This window comes from Coenobita brevimanus, chromosome 78 (assembly GCF_032717465.1).
Source record: "Coenobita brevimanus isolate Jiangsu-jjx chromosome 78, ASM3271746v2, whole genome shotgun sequence".
Lineage (NCBI taxonomy): Eukaryota > Metazoa > Arthropoda > Malacostraca > Decapoda > Coenobitidae > Coenobita > Coenobita brevimanus.
Window position 1 is genome coordinate 3,707,939 of NC_137031.1, and position 22,456 is coordinate 3,730,394.

At 41.9% G+C, this 22,456-nt stretch overlaps 1 protein-coding gene across 1 annotated transcript in view; it reads right to left on the reverse strand.

The window, feature by feature from the left end:
- LOC145408640 (protein turtle homolog A-like) overlaps positions 1–22,456 on the reverse strand; it is a gene marked incomplete at its 5' end in the record, with an annotated part of 264,170 nt that overhangs the window by 156,002 nt on the left and 85,712 nt on the right. Inside the window, 4 exons of the mRNA XM_080279325.1 lie at positions 930–1,000; positions 1,644–2,132; positions 4,332–4,420; positions 20,276–20,616. Of these exons, the coding sequence (XP_080135451.1) occupies positions 930–1,000; positions 1,644–2,132; positions 4,332–4,420; positions 20,276–20,616 (990 nt within the window). The remainder of the gene's footprint in view (positions 1–929; positions 1,001–1,643; positions 2,133–4,331; positions 4,421–20,275; positions 20,617–22,456) is intronic.

A 22,456-nucleotide genomic window follows, 5' to 3' on the forward strand; every position in this document is an offset into this window, starting at 1 on the left:
CATAATCTAGTATCAATCTCTTTTTACTCTTCAGTATACAATACGGGGAGATGGCATAGTTACGCCAAAAAAAAAAAAAAAAAAAAAAAAAAGCAAAATATAGTTAGGATCCTTTATAAAAACGATTTCCAGCCACTCACAGCACCTCACACTTTATGCTGCCCAACTCTGTTGAATTCTTGATTCCTCGTCTGCTCCCTTTGTTCCATATTTAGGAGCGAAGAATAAAGGTTCGCTTAATAATTCACCTCTTTTGCGCCAAACTTACTTCGACTGGTAACATTACTTAAATGAGTAAGGTTTGGCATTCTACTCTGCACACAGATGATTGATGATTGTCTTTGATACGATGCCTCGAGGAGAAAGATGATAAACAGACCACATGCTTGAAACAAATTCACTGGAATAGCGAGACAACTTTTGTCCCTGACCGCACAGTCGGCATAAAAGCATATGATCAGTTTAACCTTCTTTTTTGTAAACATCATTAGAACGAGCTCTATATTTTGCCGCAGAATTATTAGCCGATGAATCCCTCAAGTAGAATTACAGATATGCCGAGGCGACAGAAGCCATAACGCACATTCAGAGATCATTTGTACTCAGCTTTTAACATTCTTCTTTCCTGGGCGTACGGTTCAAGTTAACAATCCCTTTACACTTAAAAACCTCTGTCAAAACCTGACGAAAAACTGCGTGATTATATAGCCCGTTATCAAGAGGGTGGAAGTTTTGTTCCATGATTTCAGAACCCGGTTCGTACAATGAAGCTATTCACTGTAACTGCTTTTTTACAATTACGAGTTTACTCATACTTATCTGCGCCAGCTGTGGCGAGGGAAGGTATTACATTTATATTTTATTTCGTGTTTTTGGTAGCAATATAAAGAATATAAGAAAATACCTAGAGACAGAGGACACCCCCTCACGTTCGGTGAGCAATGAGGCAGGACACAATGCTGGCAGGGGACCGTGGATGAACTTTTGGCCGAGATAATGCCTGATACATGATATGCAAATATGATCCGCGCCCACAATGTGTGCTTCATGTTAGTCACAGATACGGAATAGTTTCGTGTCCTTGACCCAGTACACCTGTAGTATTTATTGTTACCAGCATTTTTGTTTCTACCCCATTCAATATTTATTCACACCGAAGATGCTGTTACTTGTAAAAATTTGCTGACTTCGTTTCTTCTGCCTCCAAATACTCGAGTGATTTAGTGACGTATTCTCGCTAGCACAGATCTTATTTCGTTGCACTTCTTCCTCAGCGATTTATTTTGGTTACTGGAACATTGCGTCCCCTTGCACATTGCTTATGGAGAAAATGTCATCAATAACAACAATAATAACACCGACGACAATAGTAAGGTATAATACCAAACATTAATCGCTAAAGAACTGCTACGAAGTCTCTTTTGCCAAAGAAAAAGCGACCCTGAGATATTGCTCTTATTTTAAATGCATTCGAAGCTTCCGAGCATCATTTCTTTTTTAACATATTTTCCATCATATAATGCACCAATACCACAGAACATTTTACTGGGGTGTAACATACTATTATGTCGCTTAATAAAAAGTGCTACCCGGTACTAAATCTCCACACCCGCTTCCAATACGAGCCACTACACTGAACTCACCCTGTGCGTCGGGATCAGTGCAGTTGCCTCCTCCCTGCTCACACCGGCTGGGTATCTGGCCTCACACGCAGGCCTCGTAGTCAAACAATTAGAGTTTCTGGCACACCACTGCGGATTGACACAGGCCTCATTTAAGCTGGAACACTTTGGATCCGTGGTTAGATAATCCATATTATTCGTCCTGTAATCCAACGTTTTCAGTGTCTGTCCCGGATAAATGGTCACACCGTCCACACTGTGCAGGACAAAATCCGGGAGGACTGGCCGGGTATCCTGGTTCCTGTGGCTGGAATGCCTGGCCAGGCACTCTGGATTTCTGGCGAGGAAGTCCGGGTTGAGGGCAACGGTGGCGGTGGAGGAGGCGCTGGAGGTGGATGTCTTGGAGGTGGAGGTGGAGCAGCGACCCAGGGAGTCCAGGGAGGCCAGAGGGGGGCAGGGCGGCCGCTCTTGTAGGAGGACGTCCGTCTCCTGAGGCCTCACCAGACCACGCTGACGCAGAAAAGCAGACAGGTAGAGTTGTGAGCAGACAGGCAGAGTGGAGTGCAAATAGAGTGGTGAGCAGAAAGGCAGAGTGGTCAGCAGAGAAGAAGAGTGTGAGAACACAGGCAGACTGGTAAGCAGACAGGCTGGTTGGTAAGCAGACAAGCAGAATGGTGAACATGCAAGTTTGGTGGTGAGCAGACGGAGCCGTAACAGTGTCGGAGAGTAAGTTACACTAATAACGAGATAAAAGCTGGGAGAGACAAAATTAAGGATGGGAGAAACGAAAAATACAGAGTACGAAAGCGAAGACTGCTGCTAAGTGGAGAGGTGGGCCAAATATGTGTAAGAAACACAGCGCCCTGAAGAAAATGGAGGGATGTGTGAGGAGAGGAAGCGTTTGGAGTTGTGATAAAGTAAATTTATGTGAGAAGAGGAAAGCAAGTATGTGAGTTTAAGTTTATCTGTGAGTGAGAATTTGCGTTTCCGCTTATAGCTAAGAAAGGACAGGAGGGAATGAAACAAGCTATAAAAAAGTTATACTAGTAGAGAGTGGGAAGTGGAGTGGAGAGAGAATGTAACAGAATATGATAGAATTTAGTATGGTGGGGAAAGAATTGGTTGGCAAAAGTTTAAAAGTATAGGCAGACAGATGACAGCAAAGTAAGATAGAGAAGGAAGAACGTGTTGAAAATTCAAGAGGCAAGGAAACGCTTCATGAAACAAAACAAAAAAGAAAGATTTATGGAGAGGCGGAAGTAAAAAGGATGGCAGTGTTGCCAGCAGTTGGTTCATGTAACATCAGGCACCTGTTAGTTCAGACTTGTACTGTAACTCAAATGCCTGCTGTAGCTCAGACATCTACTGTAGCTCAGACATCTATTGCAATTCAGACATCAACTCTAGTTTAAGCTCAGACATCTGCTGAAGCTTAAACATATACTGTTGCTCAGATATCTACGGAAACTCATAATTGGGTTCAAACACTTACTGTAGGTCAGACATTCATTGTAGCTGAGACATCTAATGGGGTTCATTTGTCTACTAAAGCTCCGACTTCTACTATAACTCCCAGACATTTACTGTAGTCTGCATATCTAACATAACTAAAACATTTAGTGTGGCTCAGACGTATTTTATAGCTCAGACACCTACTGTAGCTCAGACATCTACTGCAGTATTTTATTACTTCGATGGTTACAGCCTTGTCAGCGATGTTATGGTAATTTTGTTTTTGATGTACAAAGCCACACATCGGGGTAGCACATGTTCCATTTCCATTTACGTTATAAACTAACTACTCCTTTTACTTCCCCCTGCTGCTGTCTTCTCACTCAATAGCTTGCTAAGCCAGCTTGGTTAAATCCTCTTTACAATATTCTACTCAGTTGCTTTCAGCAACTAAAAGCTATATCTAAGGGGAAGACTGCGCTGTTGCTTGAGGTACCAAGCCCTTTACTAACTAACCTTTCCTTACATCAGTATCTAAGTTTACCAGTCATCTAATGTCTAATCTCGTATCAGTCTACAATACCTAACAAAGTTTGTTTTATTAGATCGGTGTTTCCAGCAACGTAGGTTACTCATTACTTAGCGTAACGGTATCAACTGCGATATTCCTGAATACCTCAATTTTTTTTTTTTTTTTTTCAGGGATTCTACTACTATGCGTAATAATTGCATCGGTTTTATTATCCTTATTAACGACATGTGGTGGTAAAAGCTGTGGCGTAGCTTTACAGTCACACAGCTGACTTTGTGCCTCATAGTCACATGTCGTGACACCGTTGTGTGGTCACCTCTGCCTCAGCCTTATACTCGTGTTTTAAGTGACATAGAAGACTTCATGGCACCTTTTCGTTAAAAGTTTGTATTGTATGTTACACCTGTTTAAACCGGTTGCATGTTCCAAATGCAAATTGTTTCCGTACAAGATCAATGTGCAAAGCAGGTGGGTGCGCATATATATATATATATATATATATATATATATATATATATATATATATATATATATATATATATATATATATATATATATATATATATATATATATATATATATATATATACACACAATTATGTTAATTTAATGACTATGGAAGAGATGCCAGGGAATCTCCTATGCCACCTGGAATACGGTGCTAAGCCTAAGTCAGTGTGTAATGCAGTGCTGGCCAGGCTTTGTGCTGTGCCGTGGGTACTCACGTTGTTGAGCAGTGACGAGGGTGTGACGTACAGGTTGCTGACCAGGCCTGACGGGGTGTGCGATCTCACAACATCCTCCTTATCACACTCTGCGGGAACAGGCACATATATAAAACCATCAGGTTAACAGGGAATGGATGAACACAGTAAGTGTGGGGCGTTAACCATCGTTTTACTTGATGAAGTGCAACCTTAAGGTGACTATATGACTATCCACAGAATTTACCTTTATCCAGGGATCCGTTTACAGCGTTCTATGGTAAACATATAACCAGAAGACGGCAACCGGATGATGCCCGTAAAAGTTTCCATTTGAGGGATGGATAGGGTTCATCGCTCGCATAATGCTACTCAGGGATGAGTGAGGTTGGTCATCCTCGTCTTAAAAACCGCGACTGGGTAGCTTAGCCCCAGGTCCCTACGCTCCTGATGGGGCAAGAAAAGACTGGATGACTGATGGATAGATGAAAAATGAAAACATGAAAATAGTGTGAAGTAGACGCGGTGGAATAATAGGTGAACTTTTGTCCCTGACTGTACAGACACCCTCTCCTGTTATGTAGTTAGCCTCATCAGTATAAGTTCGTCCTTCTTCTTACATTATTGCCTCAAATAGACGTCTTCATTCTGCTTCAGGGAGGCCTATGAGCTTGAGAGACTAGATACAGCCTCCATTATCCGCATAACCACCAGAGGGACTTCCTAAGTTGCGTAAACTCGTATGGCCGTCGTAAGAATAAGATATAATAAAGACATCGTAATACCTAAGGGACCAAACTTCTCAGGCTTCTGTGATTCCCTCTCCCTGAATATAATCGTCTGGCGTTAGCTGGAAAAGAATGTATGAGTTGTCCCGATCACGAAGGGATTAGTGGCAACAGTACTAACTTCTTCAGGTTCGCATAACTCTTTCCCAGCTAAATTTAATCGCATGTCATTAACTGGAATAAAAGAGTTGCATGAACATAGAAGGTCGAGAGACAGGCAGGTGAGTGTGGGGAAGAGGGTCAGTATTGGAGCGTTATTCACCTATAGATGATTCACCTCAGCTTGGCTGATATTTTTGTCATCTGCAGCTTAATGCTCGTAGTCCAAAGAACAAAATAGGACAATGGTATGATTAAATAACCTATCCATGGCACTTCTTTCTGACTACCACCAAATTCTCGTGTTAATTTCCTGTTACAGGTCAGTAGGGAAGATGGAGAGATGGCAATTATTACCCAAGTTAAAGGAGATTGTGTAAATATAGTTTGCAGATAGGAGAATGGACGGAGAACAGGAAGAATGGTTAGAGAAGGGTAGTTTGGTAGTACTTTCCCTTCAAAATGATGAAGACTTTTCTATGCTCATTTCACCTTATTTTTTTTTTTTTTTATGCGAGGGAGAAGGAACCAATGGCCAGGAGCCCGCAATAATTGTTTCTTCCAAGAGAAAAACAAAATACAATAGAGAGCCAAATTCAAAATCCGATCATTTCGAGATGCCTGGACACACTGCGTTTGAAAGACTGGAGATCTAGGCGTAAAAATTGCATCTCTCTAAAGTCAGTGCAAAGAGGTCATGATATTATCACTGAAGTATAGAGCTTGTCATGAAGTGTTATGTATAGGATGCAGAAGCGTAATATTTTCTTAATCAGCCACTGAGCCAGAGGATATAAACTACAAAAGGAATAAAATCGCTAACATAAGTGTAATATACTTTGTTCTTACTACGTCCAAACTGTTAATTCGGCTTACCCGAAGATAGATCTCACGAACCGAAGGGATTAATTCCACTAGTTCGAAAAGTCTTTCCAAAGCTGAATGAAATCGTCGGGTAGAAGCATGAATGATATAAGCGAGACGTCATTGTAATAAGGTGTTAATGAAGGAAGTAAGAAGGATCAAAACAAGAATAAAAATGAGGCCTTCAGAGAGTGTAACACTCGCGCCCACCAACTGCTCTAGGGACCGAATATCTGGCTTTGTCCCCAGACCTTGTACATCAGGTTATCATTCTCAGAATCTAATTACATAATTCTTGCCAGACCCCTATCCCTTCCAACAGCTTTGGTTCATACAAGATCAAAAGTGTTTGAATTGGCTTTGCCTAGCGACCTTAACCTTTCGCCTTTCCTTGTAATTTTGTCCTTTGATTAATTGCTCTCAATATAAAATCTCTTTCTCCCTGATTAATTCTATCCATTAACAAAGTTTAGTCAGCATTCGATTAATACTGCTTAAGCTGACCTTGCCATATGCCCTTGTCCTTTGACCTGCTGTTCTCATAAACAGTTAGTCATCGCCTAAAATGATCCTCAGCTCATCCACCAATTTAGATCCAAGTAACCTAAAAACTCTTTTAAGTTTTTTGCTCACACACAGACACACTCACACACTGACCGAAAATTTACTTTGCCTTGTGACCTTGATATCTGACTAATTATAGCCCGCTTTTAGGAAGGCGGTGTGTGTGTGTGTGTGTGTGTGTGTGTGTGTGTGTGTGTGTGTGTGTGTCTGTCTGTCTGTCTGTCTGTCTGTTGCCAATATATCTGTTAAAGTTGTGGACGAATTTCTACCAAACATTCAGGAAATAGCAACTATGTGGATGTGCAGAAGCCTATTACTTTTGGTGAGACTTTGATCAAAGTCGACCGAATGCAAGCTGCCAAATATTTTTATTGCCTGCCTTTAGCAAGGCGAGGGGATATTCTTTTTGTCGGCGTGTGTTATATGTATCTGTTTGTATGTATCTGTTGCCAAAATATCTCGAAATTTAAATTTTGTGGACGAATTTTCACCAAACCATCAGGAAACAGTAACTATATGGATGTGCAGAAGCCTCTTACGTTTGGTGAGGATTTGATCAGAGACGACAGAATGCCTACCGCCACTTTTTTAAAATATAGATTGGTTTTTTGTGAAACGCAGTGACTGACTTCTGTCCTGTTTTGCAATTTTTCTTCATATTAAGTTGTGGGTCCCCCAAATGCTTTTGCTTCAATATTTTCACAATTTAATCCTTTCATTTTTGTCTGAATTTTAACTCCTCCACAGGTATGGTTCAAATCAGATCAAAACTATTCGAGCTGACTTTGTCCTATGACCTTGGCGTATTACCTTTCCCTGCAACTTTGACCCAATATTGATTGTTCAAAAAATCATACCCGTTTATTTTTGCTTTGTCTCTAACCATTTGACAAGGTTTGGTCTTAACTGGACTAACACTGTTTAAGCTGACCTTGCCCTGTGGTCTTGCCCTTTGATCAACTGTTCTAAAGAACAACTGGATTGTTCCATGGCTGATCCTCAAACTTTCCGCCAAATTTGGATACGCTCGGTTAAATACTGCCCCAGTTATTGTATTGACATTCACACATACGAGTCATACTTTCACCTTGGCCTTTGACCTTAACCTTTGACTGAGTATGCACAATATCAAAATTACTTTATTTTGCCTCATCCTCAAATCGTCACTCTAGTTTGGTCAGAATTGGATGAAAACTGTTTAAGATGACTTTGCTTGGTAAACATTTGACAGCCCAGTGACCTTGCTGTCTGACCTACTGTTCTAAAACACAACAGGCCTCCTTATGGAATATCATCAACCCCTTCATTATGCATGGCTAAAATCGGATTAAAACTCTTTAAGACATTTTTGTTAACACACACACACACACACACACACACACACACACACACACACACACACACACACACACACACACACACACACACACACACACACACACACACACACACACACCGCTCGCTGGTGCAGTGGTAACGTTCTCGCTTGCCATCTGGTAGACGGGAGTTCGCGCCTCGCTCAGGTTGTGAAAAGTTTCACTGACGAAGTGGGTGGTCACTGTCCCCCTTGAGCAAGGGGACGGGTGTGTGCGTGTGTGAAGGTCACAGCCTTGCCCTTAGATCGGACTATATGAGCTCTCAGCTCACTTCCGGGAGGGTAAAAGCTGACGATCACGACCATCAAGTGATCCTGACCGACCCGGTGAATTACACACACACACACACACACACACACACACACACACACACACAAAACGGGCGCGCGCAACATGTATAAACAACGGAGAAATGTATTTATGGAGCCACAGTTTAACAAATTGTATTTTAATCGTTGCAGTTTGTTGATTTTTTTTATCTTTTACTGAGACAACATATTTAAAAGCTGCTGTGTCTGTCTGTCTCTCACTAACAATTTTCGGAGGCGAGGTGTTTCACTGTGGTAGGCTTTAGTGTCTTTGCCAAAGCCACACCACACCACACCACACAACGTTACACCACACTACACAAAATCACCCTCCCATAGCACACCACACTAACAGCTTTAAACAAAGGACGCTGAACCGCTGAACCTCCAGCATCCGGTGCTTTTATGACAACAGTTTTATTATCGTTAACACCACACGGTTTTACTCAACGTTTTGGACAAACCTCTAGTAGTGAAAAGGTCAGTCAAGGCTGTGTTTAACTCCAACACTTGGATGTTTCTCCAAAGCCTAATAACATCGCCTGGTGGCAGCAACGACAAAGTACATGTTACGTCATCGGAGTGCAGTGATAAGAATAGAGGAAAATGGTAAGAAAGTGGTGAGAGGACAAGTTGTATCGTCTTTGGCTTTAGGTAATGCGGAACACCTTACCTATAGTGGATTATTTTATTCATTACACCTTATCACTGTCTCGTGTCTTCTAGGAATTTGTAGCAACTGTTACTCAGCGCTCTCTTTTAACACAACACATCGTAATATTCTCTTAATGTCATTGACGCAAGCTGTGTTGATGTTAAAACGGTTTGAATATTATTGTATACAGGCGAGCATTAAGGCGTGAAAAATCACTAAGGAAGAAGAGCTACTAAATCTCTTATATCGATGACAATAATGCTGTAAGTATAAGCCGTGTGTGTATGTGTGTGTGTGTGTGTGTGTGTGTGTGTGTGTGTGTGTGTGTGTGTGTGTGTGTGTGTGTGTGTGTGTGTGTGTGTGTGAGAGAGAGAGAGAGAGAGAGAGAGATCCAAGTATTGACATTTTATGTATGTAAAGTCGTCAGCATAAATTCGCTGCGAATCCACCCGTGTGATGTGAGTCCTTTTGTCTTGCAACATTGTAAGGGGAGTAGTTGTCACATATACTTTTATACACTTTAAAGAAGTGTTTTTAAGAAGTGGTACTAAAGACCGCCTAGAGTACAATATTCTGTATACCGTATTTGATTAGTATAAAAAAGTGCAAGAGTTAAAAGAAGAATGTTATGGAACGACGTACGAGCATAATATTCTGGCATTCCTCATTATACTCGTAACCGTGTCTAAGTTTCCTTCCACTCTCTCCCCCTTACTCCTGATTTACCCCCACCCATCCTCTCCCTCCTCCCTCCCACCTACGTTCATGTCTCTTCATTTTCTCCTCTCCCCACCCTCTCTACCTTCATTCATTTATCCATGGCACTAACCCGACTGCTGCATCGCAGTTCTCTCTTGACTGTTTACTAAACTCAGCCCGTGCTGTTCTCAATTGCTCGCAATACTTTAATAAAACTAACTGTATCCAAGACTAATTATCAATATTCCTTCCTGTTCGAGTCCCATTCTCACCCTCCCTGTCTCCTTCCCACTCATTTTATTCCAGTTGTCACTCTTTTCTCCACCCCATGTCACAACCAACAGCCGCTAGATACGAAAAGTATGAAGTCTCGTTCTTGTGATGTATTCCTTACTATTTTTTTTTTTTTTTTGAGTGAGCCTGGCAGTCGGTGGCTATTATATCAGAAGGCGGAATTAAACATACATTCATGCCCATTCCTCCTATTTGTCTCTCTTTCTCTTTCCACGGAAAATGTTCCCATTCTCTTCATACTGTTCACTGATTCATGAAGTAGTATCAGAACCATAATGTTTCGAATTGCTGCATCATGTTTGAAGTAATGAGTGAGAGAAAACGACTGTGGCATGACAAGAATCTCACGATTGCAGAATAACAAAAAGTTACAGGAACAGACAAGAAACAAAGAAGAGTGCGGTTTATTACGTCGATTAGCGCCGTGGATAATATGAGGCAGACAGGTGGGGAGAGAGGGGAGTGGAAATGAAGGAGAGCAATGGGGAAGTGTGGTGAGAGGTAGGCTGGGGAGGGTCATCGGGAGGGGTACGGGGGAAAGAGCGGAAGTTTCATCATTCCACAACATTCTTTTGTCCTCTTTAGCACATTGTTTTGCTAATCAAATATAAAGAATATTGCACTCTGGGTGATTTACAGTACTAATTCTTAAAAACACGTCTTAATAACACAGTACTCGCGTCACAGAAGTAGGAGAAACGGATAACTCAGTAAAAGGCTCTCTCTTACATCACCCTCCGGCTTTTGCCGTACAGTGAGAAACAAGAGCGAGAAGTAGCACCTTGAAGGATTTAAAAATCTGTAAGGAAATTTCACAGGATCGGCAGAAAATACAATGTAATGGAAATGGAATGACTGTACATACAGCCACATATAAGTTCTCACCTTAACCTATTGCACTGGCGTTTTGTTATTTTCCATGTAAAGATGCCAAGAAACTTAAACTGTACATTTAACTGGTACGTGTGTATCCCAAAATTTGCACATCTATGCATGTGCACATAATGCATAAGTTCATACACATCATATAGATAGATAGATAGATAGATAGATGTATATAGATATATGTACAGTCGTCAGCACAAATTCGCTGCAAGCCTGCTCGTGTGATGTGGGTCGTTTTGTGTGGCAACAATGTATGGGAACTAGTAGTGCCACATAAGCTTTTTTACGCTCTTAATGTGGCTAGACTGCCTCCCATGGATTGTAATGTATGTGTGGTCTCTCTCTCTCTCTCTCTCTCTCTCTCTCTCTTGGCATGATGATTTTTTTTGTTTTAACCTTCGAGCCACCCCCAAATTTTTTCCTTATACATACTTAGTTTAAGAAGAATGCTATGAGCGTTGCGATAACAAATTTTGCTTTCTTTCTTACTACGAAGGCAATATATCTTCTTCATTCTTGCCACCTCAGAACGAAATATATCCATCTTTGGAAGGACGTAATGCATATGGTGAGAGCGTAGCAACATAAGTGACAGAGGACGAGTGTGTTTACAGGGGTTGTTATTGTTGTGGCAACAGTAGGCTGTGTAGCACCTTTTTCTTAGCGGTATAGTTGTATACAGAGTGGGTCATCTCTGTCACTAGCCTGGAAATTCTCGTATGTTACGGGGATGGTTCAATCAGCTTTGCCAGTATCTAACTTACATTATTTTCTACTTTCCATCAATCTATTCATGCTTTATAGAGCCTGCTTTGTTACCTCCAATAAATATATGGCTGATTACTTATTTCCTGAAGCATTCCAAATGACATTTTGGCGGGTCTTCTGATAGATCAGAAAATTCTTACTCTGATCCCTTCCAGCCGGGATTCGAACCTGGGTCCATTAAGATTACTAGGGTTAGCTCCCTACTGATTTAGTCACCGCCTACTCCAGTACGACATTAGCAGAGGAAGGGAATCATCTGATGTGAACACTGAAATATGTCTGAAATATTTTGTTCGTTCAAATCAAGCCTTTTTATCTTCTCTATCTATCTATCTATTGCCAGACGCCACAATCCCGTAAGGGGTGGCCATTTGACTTTGAGTTATTTGTTTTACGGGAAGGGGCACTAACCCTCCACCAACCCACTTGCTGACACGTAGGGAGCTCGTATGGTTTGGTTATATGGTTACCACCCAGCGTTGTAAATGGTTTCTTGGCTTACAGGAAACCATTAAGCTTGTCACTCAATGTAAAGCCACCTGTAAAGGAAAAAAAAAGCAATAAGAAGTGATAGGAAAGATGCGAGAAGTAGGAAGAAAGGACGGCAGGCACAGAAAAAGAATGATAAAGGTTAAGGAAGAAGTAGGCAGCACTACATCAAGTGAGTGGATGATGGTCGCCACCACCTACCACCTTTCTATCCAATGACGCATTTCATTCAGATGCAAGGAGACTCTTAAAACTGAAGATACATATGGTCTTCTTTATGTTCTTCATTACCAACGGGCTCTACTATGCACACTGTATGTAACTGTGGCAGCGGCAAGTGTAAACTACAATAATAGGTCATCACACTAGGAGGTGCAAAACGTATGTCCCTGAAAGACAATGAATTAAACAGTACATACGAAGGGAGAACGATCGGAAAGAGATGAATTAAAAATATGATGGATAAAAAAAGACATATACGAAAAAGGATGGAACAGCCAGAGAGGAGAGGAACATAATCTCTCTCTCTCTCTGGAAAAATAGGACAATATCATGGACGAAGAAAGATTAGCGTAATAATGAATGCAGGGTAATTTATGTATGCTGTTGAGAGGAAGGGAAGCAAAGTATTATAATAAACAAGAGCGAAGCTGTGAGCACGACTTTTGCTTTTGACTGACATGTATTCTTATATCCTGTAATAGAAGTGACCAGCCTGTATCCCACATTACAGAGTGTTGTCAGCTAAAATGAAAAGGGTCAACAAGGTAAAAGACAGCACTCAGAGAGCGCATACTTCCTCCAGCTCCTACAGCAGCCACTTCAGATCGTCAACAAAATTTAATCAACTCTTTCTTGGCCCATGGCCCACGTATTGGGAAAATCCCATTGAAATCCATCAACAACATTTGAAGATATTTTGTAGACAAACAAATCAAAAACAGTCCTGAGCTGGGATTGAAACTTTGATCACACCACCAAAATTTTATCAACTTTTCCATAACCCATGGCTCAAATATCCTAATATTTTCACTGAAATCCACCATTTACTTTTGAGATATCCTGTGAACAAACAAACAAGGATGAATACATAACCTCCAACTTTCGTTTAAGGTAAAGATGTTCTAGTATCGTCCAATGCTTCAAAAATTATCGTTAAACTGGTGCTTGTCCATACCATTGTGCTCTCACTTCTAATAATGTGATACAATTCTAGTGAAAAGATAGCAAAATCGGAAGCTGAATGGATAAGAGCAGAAAAATCAGAAAAATAAATTATAAGCATTTTTTTTGGGGGGGTCAAGTTGTTTTTAATTAACAAATTTTTTCCGTTCTCACCCTCCCTTCTCTTTTACCTATTATTTGCTTTCGTTTTTAGCGTGCACCAACAATTTTCAGTCCCTCCCGGACGTTCATCATTTCCTTTGAGCCCAGGCACGCCTTTTCTATTATGTTCTTGGCATTTCCTGACGGTTGAATTCACCTCAGAAGAGACTCTTCGAGGCGAAGGAGTTACATAAATTGAACAAAACCGTCTAATAGCAACAAGAGTATACTGTACTAAGAATGACGTCACCCGAACTCTAAAAGTGAAGATTTTAAACCTATAGCACACTGACGGGGTTATGTCACTCTTACAACCCGCTTTGGAAATCAGATTAGGCACTCCGTTTTCCGAGGCCCAGTAGTCCCTGTTGATACAACACCTTTACATGTCACCTCCTGGGCATTACCATCATATCGTTATTACTGAATGCATGTTGCCGATATTTCATACAGGACTGGTCAAATTGTGTTAGCGAAAGAGTTTTATGACACAGTGATTTTCTTCAGCTGAGAAGAGGATATCCAAACGCGAGGGGATATTCACAACTTCATTAATCCTTTCACTATTTGTGATACAGAGCTAAGAAGAAGAAAAAATCATCTGGTGGCCAAGCAAATAAAATAAATTTACTTAATCGTAGTAAAGGGGTTAAGACTGTATTATCCAGATTCAAAATCCCAAACTGTTCTTTGCCCTGGCCAGGGATCGATTTCTCGTCCCTTCGACCAGCAGTCCATTATTCTACCTTTTGACCTCCAGGTGGATGGAAAGCCGATGACAGCGAGAGCTGGAGCTCCCGTTTCATCAGCCCTCGGGTCAAGTTCCTGACCATCTCCCTTCGCCGAACTTTTCCAGTGTCTTAGTAACACAGAGAGTGGGCCAGCATGCTCTCTAATACAAGTTTCTCTATCAACACCAAACTACATGCTACACACTACACTTCCTTTTCCAAAATTCAAAAACAAAAACCAATGGCTTCACAACACATAGCCTCGGAGCCCCCAAGGGGGAGGGAACATAAATGCCCCCACCTTCCGCCCCTCTCCCGGTGACGACTCGAGCCGCCTGGAACCACTGTCTGACTCACTTCTTCATTTCTACAACATTCACGGCCTTTCCTCTAGCTTTCGCTCTGTTGAGCACCACCTCTCCTCCTCTAAACCCCACCTTCTTGTCCTCACTGAGACTCAGCTGTCTGAAGCAACTGACAGTAAACCCTTTTCTGTATTCTCCTACTTTCTTTATACTCATTTCAAAGTCAAAGATGGCTGTTGTTTATATATACGCGACGACTCATCTTGCTCTCACGTTCCTGAACTCAATGCTTCTGAATTCTCTACTCTCTGGCTTCGGCTTTCCTGTCATTCTCTGACTAGAAATATCTGCGCTGTTTACTTATCCCCTAATTCTGCTGACTATCAAAAATTCTTCGACTATCATACCTCTACGATGGAACACATTTTATCCATTTCTTCTTTCTCTGAAATCTCCATTCTAGGAGATTTCAATGTTCACCACCACCTTTAGCTCTCCTCTCACTTCACTAATCCACCTGGTGAACAAGCCTACATCTTTTCTATCCTTAATGACCTAGAGCAGCTTGTATAGCAGCGTACCCGTATCCCTGACTGCCTTGGAGAGAGCTCCAACATACTTGACCTCTTCCTTACAGCTAATCCTTCTGCTTACACTGTTAATCTTTCCTCTCCGTTGGGCTCCTCCAATCACAACCTTATTACCTTAACCTGTCCTATTGCTTCGGTACGGCATGTGGACTCTCCAAAAAAACATCATCAGTGGCACTTTGGAGCTGAGGATTGGGAAGCCCTCAGGCAGTACTTTTTCTATTTTCCCTGGAATGATTATTGCTTCCATTGCCGGGAGCCATCTGAGCGTGCTTTGCACATTATGGAAGTTATTCTCTTGGGCATAGAAGCATACATTCCTTTCTCATATCATCTGACTTATGCAAGAAAGCCTTGGTTTAATCACGCTTGTTCTAATGCTGTCTGCAACAACGAGAGGGTCTATAAAAGGTACTGGAGCCAGCCCATCCTGAATCACATCTTTTTTACGTTTCTGCTCGGAATCTTGCTAAGTCTGTTCTTCGTTCTGCCAAAAATAATTTCAGCCATAATAAATGCTCTCAGCTCTCCAACTCGAATTCTTCCCGCTCCTTCTGGCACCTTGCCAAAAACCTTTCTAACAACTTTACCTTATCATCCTTCCCTCCTCTTTCCTACTTTGATGGCTCTGTAGCTATTTCTTCTACTGATAAAGCACATCTCTTCATGCAGACTTTCTCCTCCAATTTCACCTTAGACGATTCTGGTGCTGTTCGTCCATCACTTCCCCTTTCTGACTTCCTCATGGCTGACATTAAATTTTCTTCAGCTGATGTATTTTCTGCCATCACAGGCCTCAATACTAACAAGGCATATGGGTCTGATGGAGTCCCTCCTGTTGTCTTCAAGAATTGTGCTTCTGTGCTTACACCCTACCTAGGCAAACTCTTTCGCCTTTGTCTAGCAACTTGTACCTTTCCTTCTTGCTGGAAGTTTGCTCTCATTCAGCCAGTCCCAAAGAAGGGTGACCATTCCCAACCCTCTAACTATCGTCCAAGCGCTTTAACATCCTGTATCTTAAAAGTTTTCAAGTCAATTCTTAATAGAAAAAATTTAAAGCATCTTTCCATTCACAACCTTCTTTCTGATCGTCAGTATGGGTTCCATCAGGGACGCTCCACTGGCGATCTTCTCACCTACCTTTCAGACTCCTGGTCATCCTCCTTTCGCGACTTCGGCGAAAGCTTTGCCACTGCACTTGGCATCACAACGGCTTCCGATCGAGTCTGGCATAAATCTTTAATTTCCAAACTGCCCTCTTATGGTTTCTTTCTATCTGTGCCTTCACCTATAGCTTCCTTTCTGGTCGTTCTATAGCCGCTGTTGTAGACGAACATCCTTTTTCTCCTAGATCAATCAACAGTGGTGTTCCTCAGGGTTCTGTCCTATCATCAACTCCCTTCCTTTTATTCATCAATGACCTTCAACGATGTACATCTAATCCTATCCATACATATGCTGATGACTGCACCCTTCACCTTTCCATTCAGTTCCCGCATCGCCCATCTCAGCAGTTACTTCAACAAACAAGGGATGAGGCTATGGCACACCTAATGTCTGACTTGGCTCGTATCTCTGACTGGGGTGAAAATAATCTGGTTGTTTTGAATACATCAAAGACTCAGTTCTTACACCTATCAACCCAACAAAATCTTCCACAGGTGTGCCCACAAATGCTTAATAATATTCAGCTTAATCCTGCATCATCCTTGAACATGCTTAGGGTTTCATTCACTCGGGACTTACCTTGAAAAGATCATATTACATCTCTTGTAAAATCTGCTTCCAAGAGATCAGGTGTGCTAAGCTGACTCTGTTCCATCCTTACCCCTGCACAATTGTTGACTCTATACATGAGTTTTATCCACCCTTGTGTAGAGTACAACTCTCATGTGTGGGGAGGCTCCCCACATAGAACTCTTCTCAATAGGGTGGAGTCAAAGACTTTTCGTCTCATTAACTCTCCTCCTCTTACTGGCTCCCTTCAACCTCTGTCTCTTCGCCGCACTGTTGCATCCTTATCACTTTTCTGTCGCTACTTCAGTGGTCACTGCTCCTCTGAACTGTCTGCTTGCATTCCTCCACCTCTACGACGGGTGCATAGCACCTGTCTAGCAGCAAACTCTCATCTCTTTTCTGTCCAACTCTTGAATTCAAGAGTTAACCGTTACTCTCAGTGCTTCATTTATGCAACTCGTCAACTCTGGAACTGTCTCCGTCTGTCTGTATTTTCTGCTAGCTATGATCTCCATTCTTTCAAATGCAGTGTGTCCAGGCACCTCGAAATGATCGGATCTTGAATTTGGCTCTCACTTGTATTTTGTCTTTCTCTTGGAAGGAACATTTATTGCAGGCTAGTGGTCTTTGGTTCCTTCTTCCTAGCATTTAAAAAAAAAAAATCTCTCCCCACCCTGAATCATTTCTCTTCCCCAGTTCCATTATCACTAAACAATTTCTAAACGTGTTTGCTGTCGAGATACAGGCTTGAGCTAAAGTTTCTGCTCAGTCTCGTTACAATGTCTAGGGATTCACACCTGACAAAGACCGGGTGGTGGTGGTTGGAAGCCTTTGTACACCACAAAGTATAACAATGTCAGTGCAAACTGTTCCTCGTGTGGTCTGTTAGCTTTATCTGTAATAATAGTCATCATCAATTTTTCCCCACCAGGGGTGTAAAGGCCCCGGGCTATGCTACTCACTCCCGATATTTAAGGCAAAGGTGACCAGCCTCGCTTTCCCTTAAGTGGCGCTATGCGAGCATAACACCCAAACCAACCCTTGGATGTAAACCCACACGGGTCCCATCCATTTGGAGCATCTTGATTCATAAGACTACAAGGCGTCATTTCTTTGTATGGTTGTCAACCGTCTTAGGCTATGGGAATGTATTTTTTGCATGTCACTTAATGTAGAGTCACCTGGAGGTAGTACCGTATCGAATGAGTGGATGGTGGACACCTCCACCTGGCAAAAGACGTTTTTCTTCTTTACAATTTTAATTGATTTTGAAACTCCATTTTCTGGGTGGTGAAGGATGAGAAAGAGGAGGGAGAAACACAGGTGATATGTATATATTGTTTGACACAGAATGGTGACAGAAATGGAAAAAGAAGAATGTGAAAGACTTTACTGAGTAACAATGTTTCATTCAACTGACTTGCACTCAATAACATGACAAAACTCAGTGGAGCAAAACGTTGCTTCTCACTATAAACTTCCACTTCACAAGGTATGGTTTTTTACCACTTCATGCAATATTTGTTCTGTCTGTTTTTACCCTCTACCAGACAAAGTCGGAGGAGGGTGTTCTTATCACTGGGATCAGTAGGTATCCATCCGAAGAGTTAGGTGGCAGGGCAGCTTGATGAGCATAGAGATTTCATGTCCGGGCCAGAACTCGGATAATATTCATTATGGAACCATGAAATTTCACATAGTTATGTGTCTTATAGTGAACTAGTGCCTTTTGATAGGTAGAATGCGTTTGAGTATTATTATTATTCTTTTTAATGAAAAAGTAAAACATCCAGAGATTTGAATGCAACCTGCACAAGTAATCTAAATGGCCCAGGTTGTGTGTCCTCAAAGCGTTCTCCTTATGCCCACCTTTTAAAGAAAAGATTGAGGGGGGTGAGGGCCGTTATGCACTTGGTTTGGTGTGCAGGGAGGTGGGCGGTATGTGTTTAGTCAAGTGGAGGGTTGCAACAGAGTCAGAGGAGTGTGTTGCTATCACCGGGATCAATAGGTGTTCGTCTATAGAGTTGGAGAGCAAGGCAGCTTGCCGGACGTAGAGATTTCGTTTCTGGGCCAGAACTCTGAAAGTATTCACTATAGTAATGAAATTTCATACAGTTTGTGTCTTATACTAAAGTAGTGCATTTTGGTAGGTAGAATGTTGTCTTATTTATTTTTTTAAATGAAAAAGTAAAAATAATATATATTTTCAGGTATTTCAATGCGACCTGCACAAGGAATCTGAAGAGCCCAGGTTATTTGTCCTCAAGGTATTCTCCTTACGGCCACCATTAAAAGAAAAGATTGCCGGAGGGGGGGGGGGGTCGAGGACTATTATGCGTTTGGTTAGGTGTGCAGGGAGGGGGGGGGGTATGTGCTTGGTCAGATAAAGGGTTCCAACAACATAGCATTGCCGTTTTTTTTTTTTTTTTTTTTTTTTACGATCTCTTTCCTTTCTTCCTGGATTACCTCCAATATCATTTCCTTTCGGTTTTAGTATACCTAAACAATTTTCTTCCCCTCTCTTCCTCGATTCTTTATGTTAATCCTTCAGATGAGGACAAAGCTGGAGGAAGGGAACTGTCGGGTAAAAACAGTCTGAACACGAAATTCCCTTCCACTGCTAGGATTTTCTTAGCTGAACAAATTCCCCCATTTCTAGGTATAGTATCTTAGTGGCAGGGGAAATGTTCTTCAAGACAATTCTGAAGCCGGTGACCTCTAGGATTTCTCTCATTTGAACCAATTCTTCTCTAAATCTGGAGAATATTCAAGTGCATCAACCGCCGCTGAAGCCTTGCTACTTTAATCAATCCTTGAAGATTTGAAAAAAAAAAAAAATGAAATAATCAAATCTATTTGGAACATGATTAAAACTTCATTTATATATATTGAATGGAAAACAAATTATGATGAGACGGGAAACAAAAATTATAAGAATATGAGGAATAGATAATACTGCCATATATCTGTTTTAATTTTCGTGCCCTTTTGTAAAAACGTTGAAGAAAATGCTTTAACATTTTCATTTTTATTTGTGAACTACATTGGTCCTGCTGCCCAAAGTATGTCTTTGTATTTTTTTTTTCAACTTTCCTTTGTCCCTCCTTACATTTTTACCTTCTCCTCGGCTCTCCCAAACAATTCTGTAAAGCTACGCTTCTTTAAAATTTTAGAGCCTTGTGTCGTCTGGGTGCTTAAGTGTGGGAGCGAAATGTCCCAAGACACTTACATCTTTACACTGATGGTTTTATATCATGATCCTCTTAATTGTTTAATTCCCAGACACTGCCCCCTCTGCCCCCGCCTCCACTGGACTCACATTTAACACAATGTTGCGGACACCATTGTCCCGTACAATTCCCACACACAACCCTCTCTCCCTCTTCCTCAACTGGACACAGTTTTAAAACAATCAGTTTTGTGGACATTACTGGACCGTGTAATTCCCACACACTGCCCCCTCCCCCTCTCTCTCCACTGGACTCACCTTTAACACAAACAATGGTGTGGACACCACTGTGTTTGAAGTCCTCCTTCAGTGAACCGCCACTGTACAGAGCCTTGGCAGACTGTGTTCGCCCGCGCCTGCGCTTTGGTCGTCGTCTGGCGACAACCACGCCCACACTCACGCACGCCGCCACCGCCACCACGCCAGCTATCACCAGGAGAAGGGCGGCGAGGCTGAGGATGGTGTGGGCGTGGGTGTGAGGAGAAACAACCTTGTCAGCGGCGGCGATGGTGGCCGTGTAGGTGACGGTGACGGGCGGACTGGACCCTCTGGCGTTGGCGGCGGTCACGGTCAGCATGTACTGTACGCCCAGCTGTAGACTGAGAATGACAGGGTTAGTAGATACTGCATGCCCAGCTGTAGCCTGAGGGTAAGGGTCGCAGGTACTTCAGCTGTGGATGCTGGGAAGGGAGTGAAAACGGTGGGTGTGTGGATCAATAGAGGTTGATGAATAAGACTGGTAGGAGGGAAGTGTATGCTGCGGCAAGGGTAGTCAGTAGTATAAGTAAAGAGGAAGTGGTAGTCAGGATGGTACAGTATGTGGGAAAAACCTTGGAATCAAATTGGTGGAGTGGTAAAAGAGAATGAGTCAAGGTCCTTTATTCTTATGGTGAGCTTGGGGTCCTTTCTTGTACACATTCCATGGTGATAATTATAATTTACGTATTACAGACTTAGTTTTCCAGTGTGTTATTTTTGTCTTACTCAGAGCTGCATACATCACATAGATAGCACTACAACGGACATCAGCGTGCCACATACTAAGAAAAACTGATAAGGATGAAGTGCTTGTGAGCATCTTTAGTTGACGACAATAAAGACTAATGACCTTCTTCTGTCCTGAGCTTACGACGCTTTCCTCTTCCTCTCCAGTTAGTTTTGTGCATGCTACTGTAGGTTATTCTTCGTTTCCTCTTCTTCCTTTCTTTCTTTGTATTTTTTTTTTTTTTTTGAGGGGAGGGAGGCAAACCAGTTCAATATAAAAGATAAAGCATAACAGGCCTACATGACAAGAAACCACTTATGAATAAATCACGAAAAGACGTTATAAAACCTTTTAACACCTTCCGTAAGAGAATGTCTTTTTCGTCTTGTTCTAGTTAACATCAGTGTGTTTTATTCAACCTACGAGACCCCCATGTAATAATGAATGATGCACCTTTACCCTGCAGTGCGAATGCCTCTGCAAAGCTGAATACAACTGCATGAAGATGACAAAACTAAAATGAACAGAAAAATGGCAGTGACCAGGTTTAAATAATCAGAATACGGCCCCAGACGAGGCGAAAGTGAAAGCAGCATTTTTGAAGATAAGGCAGCCAAAAGTTGCTAAGTAGATATTTAAAGATGCAGAGGATCACTAGAAATGAGTCTGTCCTTCAGCCACTCGTTAAGGGTTTTCCGAAACAAATCGCTCCACATCCGTAACTTTAGCGGTGCCCATATTAAGACCCTAGAGCAGCGTTTCTCAACCTTTTTACCCTTATGGAACCCTTGAAATAATTTTCATGTCTCAGGGAACCCTTACATGAAAAGTACTATATATCATTATTAATATCTTTCTTTCTCTTGTATAAATGTAATGTTCATTAGGAGAACATAATATAGTTTTTCTGATAACTGGTTTAAGCAAAAAATAACTTACGTTTATCTGAGGTTTATTAACAATGCAAAAAAAAATCTATCTATCTATCTATCTATAGCCCGACGCCCTAATCCCGCAAAGGGTGGCCGCAGACAAAACGCCTCCAAGTCGCTCTGTCACCCACCATTTGACTATCCTCCCCTCAACTCACCCCACCCTCCCTCATATACCTCTCAACTCCATCCCTCCACCTCATCCTCGGTCTACCTCTCCCTCTCCCTCCCTCCACCTCACCTACATACACCCTCTTAGTCAGTCTTTCATTCTCCATTCTCTTCACATGTCCAAACCACCTCAGTGTATTTCTCCTAATCTTCTCAACCACATCCACATCCATCCCACATCGTTCCTTCACTTCTTCATTCGTCAACCTGTCCCTCCACGTCACTCCACATGCTCCTCTCAAGTAACTCATTTCCACTGCTCTCACTCTTGACTTATTCCCCTCTTGCAAGGTCCATGCCTCGCTTTCATACGTCAGGGTAGGGATCACAATACTATCATGCAGTGACTTT